Here is a 20,000-nt window from a genome sequence, read left to right on the forward strand (position 1 = left end):
CGCTTACTCAACTGAAATTTCTCAGTCAAACAAAGCAGCTCAGGACTTAACATCCATTTCACACCAAAAGCCTATGAATCGAAAAGTATTAATTTAGTGTGGACAGCCGCCACAGCAACTATGAATTCAGTTCCAAAATAAGCAACTGCAGTAGCTGGCCACAAAACAGCATGACAAACGAGACAAACGATTTTAAGAACTCAAGCGCTCTTGGAGATTTTCCTGAAAATCATAAGTTCGAGCTTATCAAACCTTATCTGGCCAAAAAGAAACTTAACTGTCCCAACCATTGTTTAGAAGTACATTTGTTGCAGATAAATGTACTGCAATCCAACACAAATTTATTCCGCATTCTAAGCTTAATATGTCTGAAAAAATAGACAATGATGACAAGAAAACTCGCCAATGATGTCTGCTGTAACCTTGCATGGTGACGTGGTGTGTGATAGTTGAGATATGCCAGAATCCCGGTCAACACGGAATAGCAAACGTTTTCAGGCCTTCTTCTTCGTCTTTTTTTGTGACTTTTACAAAATATGTGAGGCAGCGAGGCATGCATTAAGAAGGAAAATGTTACCTGAAAACTAGCCGTTGTAAATAATTGTTTTGTCTCTCTATGTCTCTCAGCTTTTAAAGGTGTTCCTCGTTGAAGTTTTCTCTTCTACTCCTTCCTGGGCTTCTCTCGAGGCTTTCTTCGCTTAAATTTCTCAAATTTCGTTGCCTCTTCTCTCGTGTTCTTTATCCCGTTGCTCATCACTACTAGTAAAATCTCCTTTTCAAAAGTGACGAAGGTCAGTGGGATAAACACGGGCTGCACAAAAGTTACCCACCAAAAAAATTCGCCCATCCGCGCCTCATACTGCATTCCCGGGCCTCCCCTCACTTCGCTTTCTTAGCCTCCCATCCCCTTCGCCAGGAGTCTGTACAGATCGACGGACAAACGTACGCTCGGTTAATCACATGACAATCAAACGAAAAAAAAAAAATGGACCATATTCTCTTAAATATGGGGCTCTGCCCCAGGCCACTTCGCACCCTGGAGCCCCGCTAATAATACTAAAGTACTAAAATCTCGCTAATCTCTTATCAATTTCAAAGCACCTAATAATAACAATAATAATAATAATTATTATTATTATTATTATTATTATTGTTATTTGTCTTATTATTATTGTTATTACAAACAACTTAGTCTAAGTGTCAATGGATTTTACACTAATTGGGGACACTAATGAAATTCACTAATGAAATTAATCAAATCATATATTGGTTTTTGCAGAAGTGGGAAAACCGGATTACGCAGAGAAAAACCTCTTGGAGCAGAGAAGAGAACCAACAAACTCAACCCACATAATATATAGATTTTGCCTAAAGGCAGAGCTCCTGGGCTGTTTTTTCTTACTGGCTGTAGGGTTAAATGGTGAAAATAAAAGTCTTCAAATTGTCCACGTTTTGGTGTTTCCAGTTACTACTTAATTCAATCATTTTCTTTGCTTTCATCTTTGGAAAAATTCATTGTCCAACTAGTAAATTTACTGGAAAAACCGTTATCGTATGAATCCCGAAGCGAAGTGAAATTTACAGTGGAATCAGTCACCAGTTAGGCATTGAATTTTTCTTGAATCACATGAGTTAAAAAAAACATATTCTTTCTTTGTACGGATCGTTAACATGTGGAATAATTTGCCTAAAGAGGAAAAGCCTAAAGAAAGCTTTAGTTGATGTAGTATGGCCATGTAGCTGCGAAAAATGTTTTGCAGTTAACCAGGCTTGAGCTCGTGATTTAAACGAAACCCAGTGCCTCGTCCGCTGTCAACTTAAAAAAACAACAGTCGACCTTGATAATCTCCAAACTTGAACCCATGATATGGTCATGTGATACTGGTCAGCGCATACCTTGTTTTGATAGGTTTAATTAACATGGATATCCAATATGTGCCATGTTAGGCACAAGTACTTTAAACTTGAGCTCACGATATGGTCACACGATACAGTACGGACATACGAGCAGACGGACGATCAATGCCGTCATAGCTAAAACCAAAATTTCACGCATCGATGGGTTACCACTGTGGTGATCCGCGCGCGTAACTCTGCTATCAAGTGTCACTCTCTGGGGTCAATAGGTTATAGAGTACATAGTTTTTACATGTAACTGCGTTTAACCCATTCACACCTCAGACGCCCGATGTATGCTGTAAACGAGCTGGAGTGTGAGCTGGAGTATGGCCTTGATATGGTCAGTTGATTCTGGTTACATTAGCATAAATAGAGCGGTGGATGGACATATGGTCACCAAAACCAAATTTTCTTGCACAGATGGGTTACCATATTTTCTTACCCATGGTGCTTCGAGTGCGAGCACGCAGAGGTCCGCTTTGACTGACGCCAAGGCTGGGAATCGAGCCCGGGCCACACTGATGGGAGGCAAGAGTATTTGGCAGTCGGAAAGGAATATTGGAACTTTGTTTTCAAGTTATCAGCAAATTTTGGAACACTTTGATTTGGAATTATGGAAGCTGATCTCGAGTTACAGTTGGATTCTCTGTATCAAGTGAGTCACCACGCACTCATAACCAGATTATGCAGTTCAGTATAAATGGAAAAAGAAGAAAGCACTGCTGGGGATATTCAAGTTAATACGAGCAATGCTGTTCAAGACGTCAAGGAGTATTTAAACGAGAAGAAACATGCTCTATACAAGTCACATTCTGGACATGTTGGAAATTTGACAAGAATAAACAATGACATAACCCATTTGATGCATGACAGTGGTACTGAGGATGGAATTTCAAACAAAATGGATAATTTTAAGAATGCATGGGATTAAATTTCTTGATGCACATGATAAATGTTGCAAGTGTTTGGCTGCTAGTGCTGGCACCTCGGTGTTGGAAAAGGCTGAAAAGATTCATAAGGAGCAAATGGAATGCAAATTAAATCTTGAGTCTTGAACTAAGACCTAAAGGGCGACCGGTCACGTTCAGCTCCCGCGCTTGAAATACATCGTGTAAATATGTCGTGAACTTTACTGGAGCCTTAAGTTATTCAGCCATAGCAAATGGCTGAATAACCCTGAATAACCCTAACCGGAACTGCCAGGAAAGAGTCAAAGACTGCTTCTACTAGGAAAAATCTGTGGTTCGACTGAAATGTAAGCAAGGACTTAAAGAATCAGTTGGTAAAGGAAATTCATTTTTCTCGACTCAAGCGCCACTTTCGACAAATGAACATAATTGGTTTAATATTCAGAAGAGACATTTCATTAAACCCGGGTCCAACAAAGTTTCCTTGTAAAGAATGTGGGAAAAATGCTGTTTTGTGCTCTGACTGTGGACTTTAGAGTCCTGCAAAATGCCTTTAGATGTCAAGCTCAGTTTTTAAATGTCTCCAGAATCGACCTACGATCAAGTGGATCTGCCACATCTGCTCTCTACCACCATTCAGTGACTAATTTTTCTTATGAGAATGATGGATTAGTCATGAAGGAAGAAGATAATTTAGACAACCCGCTCTCTGAATCATACGCAAATCATTTGGAAAGGAATCGTTCACTTCCATCCCAAGGGTCTGATATTTCTAGCAACGACTGCTCCCAAGGCTACAACTTATTTCTTCAGGAAAACTCAAGCACGCAAATAAGATCCTTATTGCTCAACTCAACATTAACATGCAGCTTACAAAACGAGATCTCACATTATCATCTCAGAGAAAAAAAATCGATGCTACGTACCTGAACAGCCAATTTGCCTTAACACGCTACAACATGTACCGAAGAGATCGAAAGAAAGGAGGTGGCGAAGTTATCGCATACTTGGACTCTAACCTACCCTCTAAAGAGCTAAAGGTGGCCAAGATGTATAAAACACTTGAGATTCTCGCTATAGAAGAAAAAATTGACAGCAGAGATATCCTCCTATTGAGGATATATAGACCTCCAAAGCAATCACCCATTAACTTGTCAGACCCACATTATCTACAGCGAGTAGAGAAAGAATTGAATGACATCTGTATGAGGGCGTCACTCAAATTTAAAATGTACGTAATTTTTGGTGAATTAATTCTAGACAGGTTGAGACCAGAATGCAGGGAAGGCAAAATCCTCACAGATCTCGAAGAAGTACATAGATCGGAGCGTTTGATTACCAGACCTACAAGGGTGACACCAGCATCTGAGACGCTACATGTCATTGATGTCATACTGACCAACAAACCTAATAGCTTTGAGATCACAGGATCATTTAATCCTAAAATTTGTGATCACCATGTCATTTATGGCTTCCTATCTCACCCTGTGTCTCGGGATAAAAGAAAAACCATCACATTCAGAAGCCTTAAAAATGTCAATCTCAACGAGCTGAACAAGGATCTCCCTAGAGCTCCCTGGAACGTTGGAGGGATTTACAACTCCATTGATGAACAGTACGATACATGGAAAACTATTTTTGAAAGTGTAATTGACAAGCACATGTCGTTATAGAAAATGCGAATGAGAGAAAAGGATGTACCGTACATGACTAGAGGATGGAAGAAACCAATCAAAAACAAGAGAAAATATGCACAGATGTTTGCTCGCAACCGCACTGCTGAAAGCTGGGAACTGAAAAGAAAGTGGAGGAATATTGCAACGAAAGAGAGGTGACAAGCCATTAAGACATATTGGGCTACAAAATCAGAGGACCTTAAGCAGAAGCCAAAGAATTTCTACATGATTTTTCAGCTGTTCCTAAGCAACAAGAGCAAATCAAGAATAGCAATCAAAGTTGACGAAAGAATTGTAACCAATGCAAAAATGTTGTGGCCGACGAGCTTTGTACATACTTCTTCACAAGTGCTAACAATATGGGTGCAACTTAATGCGGCAAGTCATCAACGAGCACCCTAGCATCAGAGTTATTAGGCAAGTCCATCAAGGCCTCCATTTCGATTTCAGGCAATTTCAGATCAAGACCAAAGGAAAAGAACTTAAAATGCTGAAACCTTCAAAGGCCACTGGTTGGGATGGAATTTCTCCCAAGATGCTAAAGCTATCAGCGAAAGGATTAGGAATAGCACCATCACTAACAAGACTGTTTGACACCAAACAATCGAAAAGGAGCAATAGCCAAGAACTTGGAAGATGGGGGATAGAATGGATCGGCGTAATGATCGACCTATAACTGTCTTAAACTCAATAAACAAGGTGTTTGAGAAACTGCTTTGTAAGCAAGTTACAGCAACCTTGGACCCCCATTTATATCAAAAGCTGTTCATATACAGAAAACAGCACAGTTGCGAGACAACTGTGATCAGGGTAATTTGAGGACCAGGAAACTGCAGCTGACAGGTGGGACTGCGTAACTATACTATCTACTGATATGAGCAAGGCGTTCGACTCGTTAGACCCTCGGTTAATGATTGAAAAACTCAAGGTATACAGCTCCTCAGACATATCCATCAATCTAATGCGATCTTTCTTTCAGCCCAGAAAAAATCGAGTGAAGCTACAAACCTTGCAAAAGTGAGTGGAAAGAGCAAGCAAGAGGATGCCAACAAGGTTCGCCTTTTGGCCCCCTTTTGTGGAACCTACAGTTATTTCAAAGACACACAGAATCAGAAAACCTCTTTATGTACGCATATGATCACAAATTTTTACGATCTGAGACTCCATCAATAGGGCTTTTCAAGATCTAAAGAAGAAAACAGAGCAGATCACACAGTGGTACAAAGAAAATCTTTTGAAGGCCAACCCCAGCAAATTTCACATCATTGACTAAATAGTGCTCAAAATTGATTCACAAGTGGTAAAAAAGAAAAAAAGGGTAAAAAAAGATAAAAAAGAAAAACTTACAATTCTGGGAGTAACCATTCACGAGAAACTAACATTTAGCGCACACATCAAAGAGATTAGCAAGAGAGCAAGTCGAAAAGTTGGAGTGATACTGAGATTGCAAAACCTTATACCCTCCTCAGCTAAACTGCAACTTCATAAATCTGGTTTTCTACCCTACTTGAATACAATACTGTTTAGCACTTCTGTAGATCATCTGACAAGTGCAAATTACAAAGAGTTCAAGAACGTGCACTGAGAGTAACCTTTAACCCATTGACCCTTTAGAGTGACACCTAATAGATTTTACTCTTTCTAACGTCAGGCGATTTCACTCGTCAATGGGGGCGTCCTGAAGCGTCTGAGATGTGAATGGGTTAATCTATTGACCCCAGAGACTAACACTTATTAGTAAAATCCAACTAGTGGTCTATTATCAATGCTGCGTTCTGATTGGTTGAGCTACTAGTAGGCTATTTGTTATAGCCCACTAGTAGCGAAAAGCGCCGGCTTTGAAAACCAAAACAACAATTAAAGTCTGGCTTTAACTAGCGAAAGATGTTTTGTCTCGATATTTTTTTGACCAACTAGTTGGATTTTACTAAAACAATTATTCCTCTCGCCCTCATGGCCTCTGAGTCAATAGCCCATTCGGGCTCGAGGAATAATTGTTAAATAGCAGAGCTACATGTGTGGAGCACCAGAGGTAATAAAATATGGTAAACCCACTGATGTGGGAAATTTTGGTCTTAGCTATGATGTCATCATACGTCCACTCCTCCATGTATGCCAATGTGACCAAATTGTGGGCTCAAGTTTAAAGTGCTTGTGCCTAACATGGCAGTCATCTACTCCTGCTTCTACTCCTGCTAGTTTACAGCATATACCTTTGATATTGGACATCCATGTTATGGTCTATTGACACCTGTCAAAACAAAGTATCCATTGACCAGTATCACGTGCTAAATCATGGGCTCAAGTTCAGAGCTCATCGAGGTCAGCTGTTTTTTGAAGTTGACTACTGACCAGTATCACGTGACTAAATCATGGGCTCAAGTTCAGAGCTCATCGAGGTCAGCTGTTTTTTGAAGTTGACTACTGACCAGGTACTGGTTTCGATTGGATCACAGACTGAAGCCAGGTTAACTTGTAATCAGGACACCTAAACATAAACGAGGCTTCTTTTTTTGCACGCCTTCTGTGGCTCAATGCGGCTACATGGCCATAGTGTGTCAACTATGGCTCTTAACAGGCGACGCTTCTTGTGTTCAGGAGGAAAACGTTTTGGAAAATATTTTTTTCCTGCATTTTTCGCTGGTTTCAATCCAGGTTTGACATATACAGCTGTCGTCAAGACAACACTGGTGGCTGCGCAGCCATTCAATTCAAGTCAAGCATCAGAGGGATATAAACTTAAAGCTGAGTGTTTATTTTTAATTTGTTTAGAGCTGCTTTTTGCTCTGTATTGCAATTTTAAATTTTGAATATGATAAAATTGCATGGTGCCTGGACGACCTATGACTAAACAAAAGAAGAAAGAAAGAGAACAAGAACGACAAAACAGAAAAACCTTTATGCTCAAACTTGGTTGAAGAAGTTACTCCACAAATTCTTTTCTTGAGCACTAAACAGTCTCTTATTTTTACGGATGTGTTATTTCAAGCAGATCCATATTTTTAAGTGGTTCAATCGTTTTTCCTTTGTTCAGGAATGCAACTCGAATTTTTATTTTCAACTGGAATTAAATAACAATGATCACTTTAAACATTAAGAATAGTTGATTTGTTTGTTTGATTTGCTCTAAAATGCGAGGGAACAACTGTTTATTAACTCCGTTTGCCTAACTGTTTTTCAATGTGCCTCAACAGTGACAAGAAAATTGTGCCCCTTACTACCTATTTATTCATTTATTGTTATTATTGTTATCTATTATTTTTTGAAATCACATTAAGGGTATCTTTTATTTAATAGAACCTACAGCGTAACACAAGCTTGTGACACAAAGTGGTGTTGTTAGCAGCTTATTAAGTGCACTGCAAGTAAAGTATTGTAAGTAGTGTATTGTATATAGTGCAGTGTAGTGTTCGTAGTGTAGTATCTGTTTTGAAAAAAATTATAAAAAAAAAAAGAAACTTGTGTGCTTATGTTATAAACACGTAATCGCAATGAGTTCCCGTAAAATTAAGGAGCAATATCACTAGCTTGTGTTTTCAGAAGTTTGTTTAAAGCATGTACAGGTAATTTGTTGGAGCGGATCTTGTTTGAAGTTTGACCTTTCTTGTTTCCTGTATTTTGTGGATTCCTGTTACAAGCCAAGCTGGAATGTTTCAGTGGAGCAAGTGCCACCTCTGGAAACCCTTAATTCCATTTTTGCCTACCATCAATCATATGAATGAGACAGTGGCTGAATCATTATTCCACGTCCCAAAGGGAAAACTATTCTTGTTCCAGCCTCATCACGTGACTCAGGTCAACCAAATGACGTTTCAACTTCGCAACCATCTCTCATCTTTGAAGTGATAAACAGCATAGATTTAATGCCCTCATTGGATAATCCTGTCTTTGCAACTTCTGGTGTTGTTACATCATTGGTAACACCTTCAAGTACCACAGTCAGAGGCTTGCAGCACGCTACTGCCTGTTTGCTGAGTCGGAATTGTATGCCCCTGTTTGTTGAATGTAGTATCTAATATTGAGTCCTTGCAGAGATAGTACGTACAGGCTGTCAGAGAATTGTGGTCTCCGGCTTGGCAGATGCCAAGAACTCAAACATCACAAAATGAGACATTATTTGCAACACCATCACCGCATGTACATCATTTTGATAGTGGGAACAAAATGGCAAAAGCCCTGAGACAAGTGGTCACCATTCCACTCAGATGTGTGATATTTATTCAAAACTTGGAAACCTATTTGGACAAGACAAACCTGACAACTCTAGGCCGCTACAACTACTGATATAGCACTGCAAAGAAAAGGCAAGAGAAGCAATTGAGATGATATAGCACTGCAAAGAAAAGGCAAGAGAAGCAATTGAGAGCTGCGCAAATTCACCTGTTTCTGACAGTTATTAAGTGGCAAAGGAGACATTGCCTGAGAATTTTGGGAAGCCACATGTGACTGCTTATGCACAAATTAAGAAATTGCCGCGTCCACCTAGCCTGAAAGATGTAGACAGACCTTCCTTGTTGGAATTTGGTAGACATTTAGACACTGCTGATCGAACTTTGACTGGAATGGGTCCAGAATATGTGGCTGACCTTAACCACATCAACACGCTAAGAGAGTTGGTTAAAAGTTACCGATGTTCCTCCAAGCAAAGTGGACAGAATGAGCTAGAAAAATTTTGTTACATTTATCAAAGAGCGAGCCAAGCTGGTGGACAGTGAGTTTGAACATGGCATGAACACCGGACCCTCTAACGAAGCAACTCTCAGAAAAAGTATGGGCGAATCAGAGCAAACCTTTAAACAGGATCATCGGTGTTCTTGACTGAAATTGGACCAAGTAGTGGTACATACTAAAAATCACAAAGAGCCAGATCTTGAAACAAGCAAACTCCTTGTCTTGCTTGTTACGGGCAACACAAAATCTGGAAGTGTGAGAGGTTCAAAAGTTGTGCCTCAATATGGACTTTGTAAGCAATGCGTGGTAAAAAGGGCACATTGCTCAGGAATGCCCCAAAGTGCCAGCAGTCTGGATGTGGAGGTAATCACCATACTCTCATGCATCTCCACACTAAAAGAACTGGAGACAAGCTTAAAGATAGAACTCGTCCTAATGAGAGCCAGGGCAATTCGAACAGTGCTAACCCTGAACCACAACCATATCAAGACGAGGGGTAACCATGCAGCAATATCTGGAAGTGAAAAATGAATGACGCCCTTAATTGTACTTCTCCTTTAATATCTAGAGAACAGCTGGTTGGAAACCTTACGATACTCGAGTTGTGAAGGGCTGAGGAAGAAATTCTTCAACAAGTCCAGAAGACAACCTTTCCAAAGGTGTTCAAGACACTTGGTGGCATCTCACCTGATTTAAGCGAGCAGCTAAGAAAGAAGACAATACAGAAAATGGGAACCTCGATCAAAGTTGAGAAATGGGTTGCTGTCCGTCAGTAGAAGGTTAGAAATGCTCCTGTAGATGAAGATATGTATCCTTATATACTGTCCAATGATCACCACATGACAGAGTTAGGGATCCGGCATCATCACTGGAGTGTGGGCCACATTGGTGAGTAATCCGTCGATTCCACTTTTCTACCTAAGGGAATAAATGCAACTTATCCTCGAAGAAAATTCCGTCAATCTTAATGGCAAACATTTCATACAAACTTGTGGCATCGCTATGGGAACTAAAATGGCATTTGCATCGGAGATGTCAAGAAGTGACTTTTAAACACAAGTCCTTTCAAACCATTTGTCTGGAAAAAGTTCATAGATGACATCTTTACTCTGTGAGAAATATCAGAATAAGACTTTCAGAAGTTCATTCAATTCACAAACTCACTCTATCCCGCCATCAAATTAACCTATGAAGTGTCACCCTCACAGGTTGCTTTCGTTTATACAGAGGTCTTTGAAGATCCACGATTCTCAACTAAAAAAAATCTTAGACATATGAACTTATTTCAAACCAACCGGAACATTTTAATATACAGACCTCTCCACCCATCACCCTATAAAAACCAAAAAGTGTTTTATTAAAGGAGAAGCACTGTGTCTCTTACAAACCAAAGAGACTCTCGATTTCCAAAGAGATTTCAAACAAGAACTCAGCAACAGAAGATACCAAAAGGCACTTGTTCAAAACATTGCCAATGAAGTTTGATTTAAAGAGTTTAGATTAAAGAGCCCTAAACACGGTTTTCAACAGGAGCTGGTTACCTGCCGTAATGGTGACATATGAACTTATTTCAAACCAACCGGAACATTTTAATATACAGACCTCTCCATCCATCACCCTATAAAAACCAAAAAGTGTTTTATTAAAGGAGAAGCATTGTGTCTCTTACAAACCAAAGAGACTTTCGATTTCCAAAGAGATTTCAAACAAGAACTCAGCAACAGAAGATACCCAAAGGCACTTGTTCAAAACATTGCCAATGAATTTTGATTCAAAGAGTTTAGTTTAAAGAGCCCTAAACAGGAGCTGGTTACCTGCCGTCTACCGCAGCTTGTAAGGCCTCTTACCACTGTTTGTCTAGCCAACAAGTAGGCTCTCATGTTTGGGATCACACTAAGTCCACAGCCGCCTATTCCACTAACACCTGCCGCTTATGGATTAAGTTATTTAAAACCCATGCCTATAACATAACTCAAAACAGCGAAAATAAGATTCTACCGTTTGTCACATCCTACAACCCGCCTGCCTCAAATCTTAAAAACGGTCTTATGAAATACTAGCACACTATCCAGAACCAACCAGATCTCAATGAGATTTTCAAATTTAAACTGACTGTAGCGTTGAGAAGGAACATCACTTAAGGACATCCTAGTCCTTGCAAAAATCACTTCTACCGAACCAACAATCTCAACAACACAAGAAGCGAATTTCATACACTCGAAAGAGTCGCCCATCCAATAAACCTAGAAAACATTTGCCTGCCTACAACCAATATATGAAGGGGTAGTTTCTAAAGAAACTGTGGTGCTGCGTCGGTGGGGAAGTAGTATACAAAAATTTGGTATATCAACGGAGTTGATAATGTAAATTGACCACCGTACAGAGATTCTAAAAGCTGACGTTTCGAGCGTTAGCCCTTCGTCAGAGCGAATCGGAGCGATTCACACAAAACCATCACTAGACCAACAGGATAATGGTAATGTCACCATCGAAGCCGAGAACAAGAGGACTTTTACTAAGGGTGCATTCAATTGACCACATTCCAGAATACGAATACATGGAATAGAAGTTAGAACTCTTCCTTTTTATGGACATTTGTGTAAAAATTGTCAAACCTGTGCTAAAATTCCTTCATTATTCTTGTTGCAGACAGACCATTTTAAATTATCACTCCAACATATTTTGATTATAGCCGAGCTCTGCGCACACGCGGAGCACCGTAGTTAAGAAAACATGGTAACCCATCCATGCGAGAAATGATGGTTTTATAGCCATGACGTCATCGACCCTCCGTCCGTCCATACATACGTCAACCCTGCCATGTATGCCAAGCAAGCTAGTTAACAGCATACATCTTTGATATTGGACATCCATGTTTTGATCAATTGACACCTGCCAAAACAAGTTATCTGCTGACTAATATCATGTGAACCATACTGCGGGCTCAAGGTTAGAGCTCACCAAGGTCAGCTGTCTTTTTGAAGTTGACCCCTGACCAGGTACTAGTTTTCAATTGGATTGCAGGCTCAACCAAGGTAAACTCACCTAAACATAAGTGAGGCTTCATTTTTAGCGCGCTTTCTGTGGTTCGACGCGGCTACACAGCCATACTGTGTCACCTACAGTTCTTACACAGTCAATGCTTTTCATGTTCCGGTGGAAAACGGTTTGGAAAATACTTTCTTTCTGCATTTTTCGCTGGTTTCAATCCAGTTTGACGTATCATAGTAGCTATGGTCCACACTGGCAGCTACGCAGTTATTGAAGTCACGCATCGAAGGGATATAAACTTAAAAATGAGTGTTTATTTTTAATACGCTTAGAGCTTCTTCTTTCTCTGTATTACAATTTTTGGCATATCTTTAGAAGCTCATGTTACATGATGCCTGGAGGACCTATGACTAAAACAAAAACGAATGGAGAGCGAAAGAGAACAACAACGACAAAAAAGAATACCAGTAATAGCTCATACTTAGTGCAAGAAGTTACTCCACAAATTCTTTCGTTGGGCACTAAACCGTTTGTTATTTTCAAAAAGTGGTTTTATCGGTTTTTCCTTTGTTCAGGAATGAACATCGAATTTTTGTGTCAACTGGAATGAAATAAGAATTATCTGTTCCCTTTTGGAAATAAAGAAATAGTTGATTTGTTTGTTTGTTTGGTTTGCTCTAAAATGCGAGTGAACAAGAGCATTTTAATCCGTTTGCCCAACTGGTTTTTGATGTGCCTCGACAGTGACAAGAAAATGTAGCCATTATGTTATAAACACGTAATTGCAATGAGTTCTCGTAAAACTAGCTGGAAATTTTACTAGCTTGTGTTTTCAGAAGTTTGTTTAAAGCACCTAAACGTTATTTAAGTGTTGGAGCGGATCTTGTTTGAAGTTCGTCCTTTCTTGGTTGCATTGCCATATTTTGCCGATTCTTGTTCCAAGCCAACCTAGCTGTTGAATTATTGGCCGTCTAAGTGTGTTTTGTAGTTTGGACGTTTCGTGACTTGTTGTATACATGTTGGACTCACCTATGGACATTCTATGTCTTATCACATGATGTACTGAGTTAGAACCTCGTGCTGGGTAGCCATGTTGACTTTTTACATTAAAGTCAAGAGTTTATTCTTTTCATCTTAGTTTCTTGTACATCGTTTATCGGAAAAACTACAACACTAGCGTGTTTTAATGAAATACATCAAAATGTGAATGATTTCGTTTTCAGAGATAAAGTGGAATAAAGTACATCAGTAAAACTCTTTTTTGACTTTGAACTGACAAAGGTTTTTTATGGTTTCTAATTTTAGCGTGATTTCTATTCGCTAGCTATTGACAGTTGACTCTGAAATGACTTTTTTCCTTTTCCATTCGCTCACTGAGGGTGTGTTTGTTTTCTTGGTTCAAGAAAAGTTCATTGCCAAACTCATGAATTCCAAAGCAAATTTCACTCGTAAAAACCAATATTGCAATCATCCCTTTGTGATCCATGCGATATCAGTTTTTAGCGTAAAATGTAACATGGAATTCACCAGTTAGGTAATGAATTTTTGTAGAAGAAAGCAAAGAAAATCATTAAATTATTAAAGCAGTAATCAGAAACATCAAAAAGCGGACAATTCCAATCCTTTTATTTTCACTACCCTACAGCATAAATAACCACGGAGCTCTGCTTTTAGGCTTGGCTAAATCTATATATTATGGTAAAATGATATTAATGCAATTAATATACAAATATATTTCACGTACAATATGTGGATCCTCCTCATGATTATGTTTGGTAATATGTTTACAAAACTACCAGGAGTGGTTTATCGGGTTTAAAACCACTCCTCATGTGATAAGGCATGTTTGTTGCACAGTGGAAAATTTCCTTGTATTGTCAATTGTTATTCTTTGAACTTGGAGAAGATCAAAACCTTAGCTGAAGAAATTGATGCCTTTTACTTCAAGCTACATCAAAATTACTTTATTTACCTGAAAGTGCCTATCGGCATTAATACTTTAAATAAGATTCTGACTGAAAAGTTATGTGTGCAAAGCAGGTTTGCCAAGGTAAATGTCTCATAATTTAAGGGTTACATGCACAAGCAGATTATTTCAGGAGTCAGTCGATGAGAGGTTAATTAGAGAAAGGACAGGCCATAAATTAAATGCAATGTTTAAATGGGAAAAGTCCAGTATTGAGCAACAACACCAGGTTAACAAGATTTTAGGCCCCCCCCCCTCCCCCCTGAAAATAGGGAGACTAATGGCAGATTTCAAATGCAGAGGTTATGGAAAACGTCTTGGAGTCGCTTCCGCCAGCTGGTCTTGATTTTGTTTCAGATGATGTATTGTCTAATATGCCTTAATTTACCACATTACTGTACTAATGGAACAGGGGGACTTTTCCAGATCTGTATTTAACGACTAACTGTACTATAAATTTTGTGCAAAAGTAAATTTACTACGCATGTAATTAGTTGAAAGAACATTAAATATGTACCCAATATTTGTTGTGTCAGTTGTGTTGTTGTGTGTCTGTGTTGTCAGTTGTTGTGTTGATAATGAATTAATATTCAAGTCACATGCAGTGTCTTTATATCTGATAAAACACCTCATACTAATAAGGAAAAGGTTTATTGATATAAAGCCAGCATGTGATGTATTATCGACCATTGATTGGTCAATGGGCTTATGAATTCTTAATGAGTTTTTGAATGAGATATAGGTCATAGCTGATTGCAAGAGCTCAAAGGCACTTCCTAATAAGTGTAACATTTGAATTCCTTTGCAAAGTTTCATCATGAGGTGAGTTAGTCACAATTAGTTAAATAATCTAGTAAAAGAAAACAGTGAAATACTCACGCATTATCTATGGCACCATTCACGTTTGAAATCCCTTCTGTTGCTGACGTCTTGATATTTTTTTCATTATCCTCATTTTTCCTCTATGAGTATTTTCAAAACAAATAACAGTGATTCAAGAGATAGAGATCCAGGGAAGTAATCTAGTTTTATACTTCTTACCTGTAACTCTACAATCACTGAATTTAAAAAGTCCACCTAAAAGAAATTAAAAGTAAATAATATGCATGTACATGTAGAAGATTGGCAAACTGTTTAACAGAAGGGGTCTTTCCAGCTGGCGATCAAATGGTACAAAAACCGCCATACTGGAGAGCAAATTGCACGCTGGGGCATCTAAAACAAGGACAATTTAAATTAACTTGCTTTGTTTTAGATGTCCCAGTGCGCATCTTCAGTATGGCGCTTTTTGTACCTTTTGATCGCCAACTGAAAAGGGCCCATTGTGATCTACATGTATCATAATTGTATTCATTTGCCTCCATCTTTTGTCTTTTAAACAAAACAAAACGATAAAAAGGTGTATTAGCTTAAAGAGGCCATGTATCTTTTCCAAAACAATTAAGTTAACTCATCTTTGTTACACCAAAGATGCTGGGCAGATTCCAACAAAATGCACATACTGAAAATATACTTTAACATCGGACCTTCTTAAGGAGATAAGGATAAATGACATTAATTGGGAAGAGAAGACCTGCACAAAGGAAAACAAATGAGAGAGAACACTGAGCCAATTGCCATCCTGTAAAGGATCAAAGAAGGATGATGCCACTTATATATAGATTTACCCAAGCCTAAAAGCGGAGCTCCCTGTTTATTTATTAGCTTTTATTCTTACTGCCTGTAGGGTTAGTGAAAATAAAAGGTTTTGAATTGTCTGCGTTTTGATGTTTTCTGCTTTAATAATTGAATCATTTTCTTTGCTTTCTTCTATAGAAAAATTCATTGCCTAACTAGTGAATTCCATGGAAAATTTTACGCTAAAAACTGATATCGCATGAATCACAAAGTGATGAGTACGATATTGGTTTTTTGAGTGAAATTTACTTTGGAATTTCACCAGTTTGGCAACAAATTTTTCTTGAACGGCATGAGTTCTAAAAGAAAACAAGCACACCCTCAGCAAGCGAATGGAAAAGGAAAAAGTCATTTCAGAGTTAACTGTCAATAGCCAGCAAATAGGAACTACGCTAAAATTAGAAACCATAAGAAAACTTATGTCAGTGCAAGGTCAAAAAAGAGTTTTACTGATGTACTTTATTCCACTTTATCTCCGAAAACGAGATCATTCACATTTTGATGTATTTCATTGAAACACGCCAGGTTGGCTTGGAACAAGAATCGGCAAAATGCAAGTAAGAAAGGACGAACTTCAAACAAGATCCGTTCCAACACTTAAATAACATTTAGGTGCTTTAAACAAACTTCTGAAAACACAAGTTAGTGAAATTCCCCCTAATTTTACGGGCGCTCATTGCGATTACATGTTTATATCATAAGGGCTAAATTTTCTTGTCACTGTCGAGGCACATTGAAAACCAGTTGGGCAAACGGATTAAAAAGCATTCAAGTTGATTTGTGCGTTTGTTTTGCTCTATATGTCCAAAGAGTACAGATGATTGTTATTTACTTCCAGTTGACAATAAAAAAAAATGATTTTCATTCCTGAACAAAGGAAAAACCGATTAAACCACTTTTTGAAAATAACAAACGGTTTACTGCCCAACAAAAGAATTTGTGGAGTAACTTCTTCCACCAAGTATGAGCTATTACTGGTATTCTGTTTTGCGTTGTCGTTCTCTTTGGCTGTCCTAGTCATAGGTCCTCCAGGCATCATGTAACCTTATCAGACCTTCTAAGGATAAGCCAAAAATAAACACTCAGCTTTAGTTTATATCCCTCTGATACTTGACTTGAATAACTATGTAGCCGACAGTGTGGACCACAGCTATCATGATATGTCAAACTGGATTGAAACCAGCGAAAAATGCAGAAAGAAAACATTTTCCAAACCGTTTTCCACCTGAACACGAAAAGCGTTGACTCTGTAAGAACTATAGTTGATGTAGTATGGCCGCGTAGCCACGTCGAGCCACAGATAGCGCCCAAAAAATGAAGCCTCGTTGATGTTTAGGAGAGTTAACCTGAGTTGAGCCGGCGTTTCTAAAACGAGGGTAAGGGTGAGACCAAGGGTGAGGATAAGGGTAAGGATACGAATACAAAAAGTATCCTAAACATGCATAAAAGCTAACCTTAGGCCTAATTAGGCCTAAACAAAAGTTTAAAGTTAGCTTTTATGCATGTTTAGGATACTTTCTGTATTCGTATCCTTACCCTTACCCTCATTTTAGAAACGCCGGAGTTGAGCCTGTAATCCAATTGAAAACCAGTGCCTGGTCAGCGGTCAACTTCCAAAAAAACAGCCGACCTCGGTGAGTTCTAAGCTTGAGCCTGTGACATGGTCATGTGACACTGGTCAGAGGATACCTTGTTTTGACAGGTGTCAATTGATCAAAACATGGGTGTCCAATATCAAAGATGTATGTCGGAAACTAGTATGATACTGGTCACATTGGCATACATGGAGGGGTGGACGTACGTACATACGTACGATCGATGATGTCATGGCTATTAAACCAAAATTTCTTGCATCGATGGGTTACCATATTTTCTTGCCTATGGTGTTCTGCACGTGTCGAGCTCCGCTATAAACTCACTCACGACAATAAAAAAAAAAAAAATACTTGAAGAGGTACCAGAATATTTTAAAGGAATGTTTTGAAATAATTCAAGAAATCGTTAATTTCCAGGGTGGAAAGTTAAAATTGAAAATGTATGCTACACTTTTAGTTACATAGCATCTTACAACAGTAAATACAATATCTAGGATTTTTAAAGGATCCACATATTGTATGTGAAATATATTGTACATTAATTGCATTAATATTTATCATTTTGCCATAATATTCAACAAGTAGACCCGCAGCCCTTGCGGGGTCAATAGCCCATAAAAAAGTTTTACTAATGTACTTTATTCCACTTTATCTCTGAAAACGAGATCATTCACATTTTGCGGTATTCACTGAAACACGCCCGCTCGGTTTGGAACAAGAATGGGCAAAATACGACAATGCAATCAAGACAAGATGAACTTCAAACAAGATCGGCTCCAACACTAAATTACCTTTAGGTGCCTTAAACAAATTTCTGACAACACAAGCTAGTGAAATTCCTCCCTAATTTTACGAGAACTCGTTGCAATTACGTGTTTATAAAAGTAAGGGCAAAATTTTCTTGTCACTGTCGAGGCATATTGAAAAACAATAGGGCAAACGGATCAAAAAAGCACTTGTTCCCTCGCATTTTAGAGCAAACCAAGCAAACAAATTAACTATTTCTTAATGTCCAACAGAGTACAGATAATTCTTATTTAATTTCAGTTGACAATAAAAATTCGAGTTTCATATCTGAACAGAGGAAAAACTTATTTAACCACTTTTTTAAAACATATATGCATCTACTTTAAATTTTAATGCATCTGTAAAATTAACAAACGGTTTAGTGCCCAAAGCAAAAAGTTTGTGGAGTAACTTCTTCCACTAAGTATGAGCTACACCCTGTATTGTCATCGGTATTCTGTTTTGTTTTTGTCGTTCTCTTTCTCTCTCCTTTCGTTTTTGTTCTAGTCATAGTTCCTTCAGGCATCTTGCAACCTTATCAGAGCTTCTAAAGATATGCCAAAAATTGTAATACAGAGAAAAAAGCAGCTCTAAGCAAATTAAAAAGAAACACTCCGCTTTAAGTTTATATCCCTCCCTATTCTTGACTGAGTAGCCACCAGCATCGCACAGGTCACACGTGAATAAAAGAACAACGCATGGCTGGGTTACGATGTTAGGCTTGGGCACACTCAAGCTTAGATCCTCATTAAACTTGGGGCTAGTAAACACGGGTTGAATGGTCTTTTGCACCTTGCTGCTAAGATCTCTAAGTTATCGTTTGACAGACACTGCAGCATCCTGATCTTTATAGGGGATAACTATCTAGATGGGGTCATCGGTATGCTGTTTAGGCTGGTCCACTGCGACTCTCGAGGTGATAAACCTGTTGATGACGGAATCAATAAGGTGATTCGGATATCTCAGCTTACAGAAAACTTCTCTCAGACGTTCACACTCTTCTGAAGAATGCGCCCAAGATGATGATAGCCGGTGCGCACGATCAAGCATAGTGACGAGCAAGCCATGCTTGTAGCGGCTGTCCACATGGCTATGATAGTGCAGGAGTAGACCTGAGTTTGTTGGCTTAACGTAAACCTTTGTTTCAACACATAGTTCGCAAACCGCATTTTATCTTTATGTAACCTTGATAATGGCGCAAGATGCACCAAAACGTCGGTTTCTATCACTTATATTTCTTGTTTCATGTATTTGTCAATCGTTTCTTATAAGATTTTTATTATTATTATTATTTATCTTTAGAAGCTCTGATAAGGTTATAGGATGCCTGGAGGACCTATGTCTAGAACAGAAATGAAAGGAGAGCAAAAGAGAACGACAACGACAAAACAGCTCTAATACCTGTAATAGCTCATACTTAGTGGAAGAAGTTACTCCACAAATTCTTTCCTTGGGCACTAAACCGTTTGTTATTTTTATGGATGCATTATTTTAAGTGTTTGCTTATTTTTAAAAGATAGTTTAATTGGTTCTTCCTTTGTTCAGGAATTTACTGTACTCTTTTGGACATGAAAAAGTTGATTTGTTTGTTTGTTTTGCTCTAAAATGCGAGCAAACAGGTGCTTTTTTGATCCGTTTTCCCAACTGGCTTTCGTTGTGCCTCAACAGGACAAGAAAATTTCGCCCTTATGTTATAAAAGCGTAATCGTAACAAGTTCTCGTAAAATTACGGGGAAAGCTCACCAGCTTGTGCTTTCAGAAGTTTGTTTAAAGCACCTAAACGTTATTTAAGTGTTAGAGCGGATCTTATTTGAAGTTCTTCCTTTCTTGG

The 20,000-nt window shown here is 38.6% G+C and overlaps 1 protein-coding gene across 2 annotated transcripts in view; it reads right to left on the bottom strand.

The window, feature by feature from the left end:
* LOC138045748 (CAP-Gly domain-containing linker protein 1-like) overlaps positions 1 to 20,000 on the bottom strand; it is a 310,682-nt gene that overhangs the window by 25,768 nt on the left and 264,914 nt on the right. For both annotated transcript variants that reach the window (XM_068892354.1, XM_068892353.1), the window contains 2 exons: positions 15,153 to 15,188; positions 14,991 to 15,073 (listed from right to left, as the gene is read on the bottom strand). In XM_068892354.1, the coding sequence (XP_068748455.1) occupies positions 14,991 to 15,073; positions 15,153 to 15,188 (119 nt within the window). The remainder of the gene's footprint in view (positions 1 to 14,990; positions 15,074 to 15,152; positions 15,189 to 20,000) is intronic.

Source organism: Montipora capricornis, chromosome 4 (assembly GCF_036669925.1).
Source record: "Montipora capricornis isolate CH-2021 chromosome 4, ASM3666992v2, whole genome shotgun sequence".
NCBI classification, from domain to species: Eukaryota; Metazoa; Cnidaria; class Anthozoa; order Scleractinia; family Acroporidae; genus Montipora; species Montipora capricornis.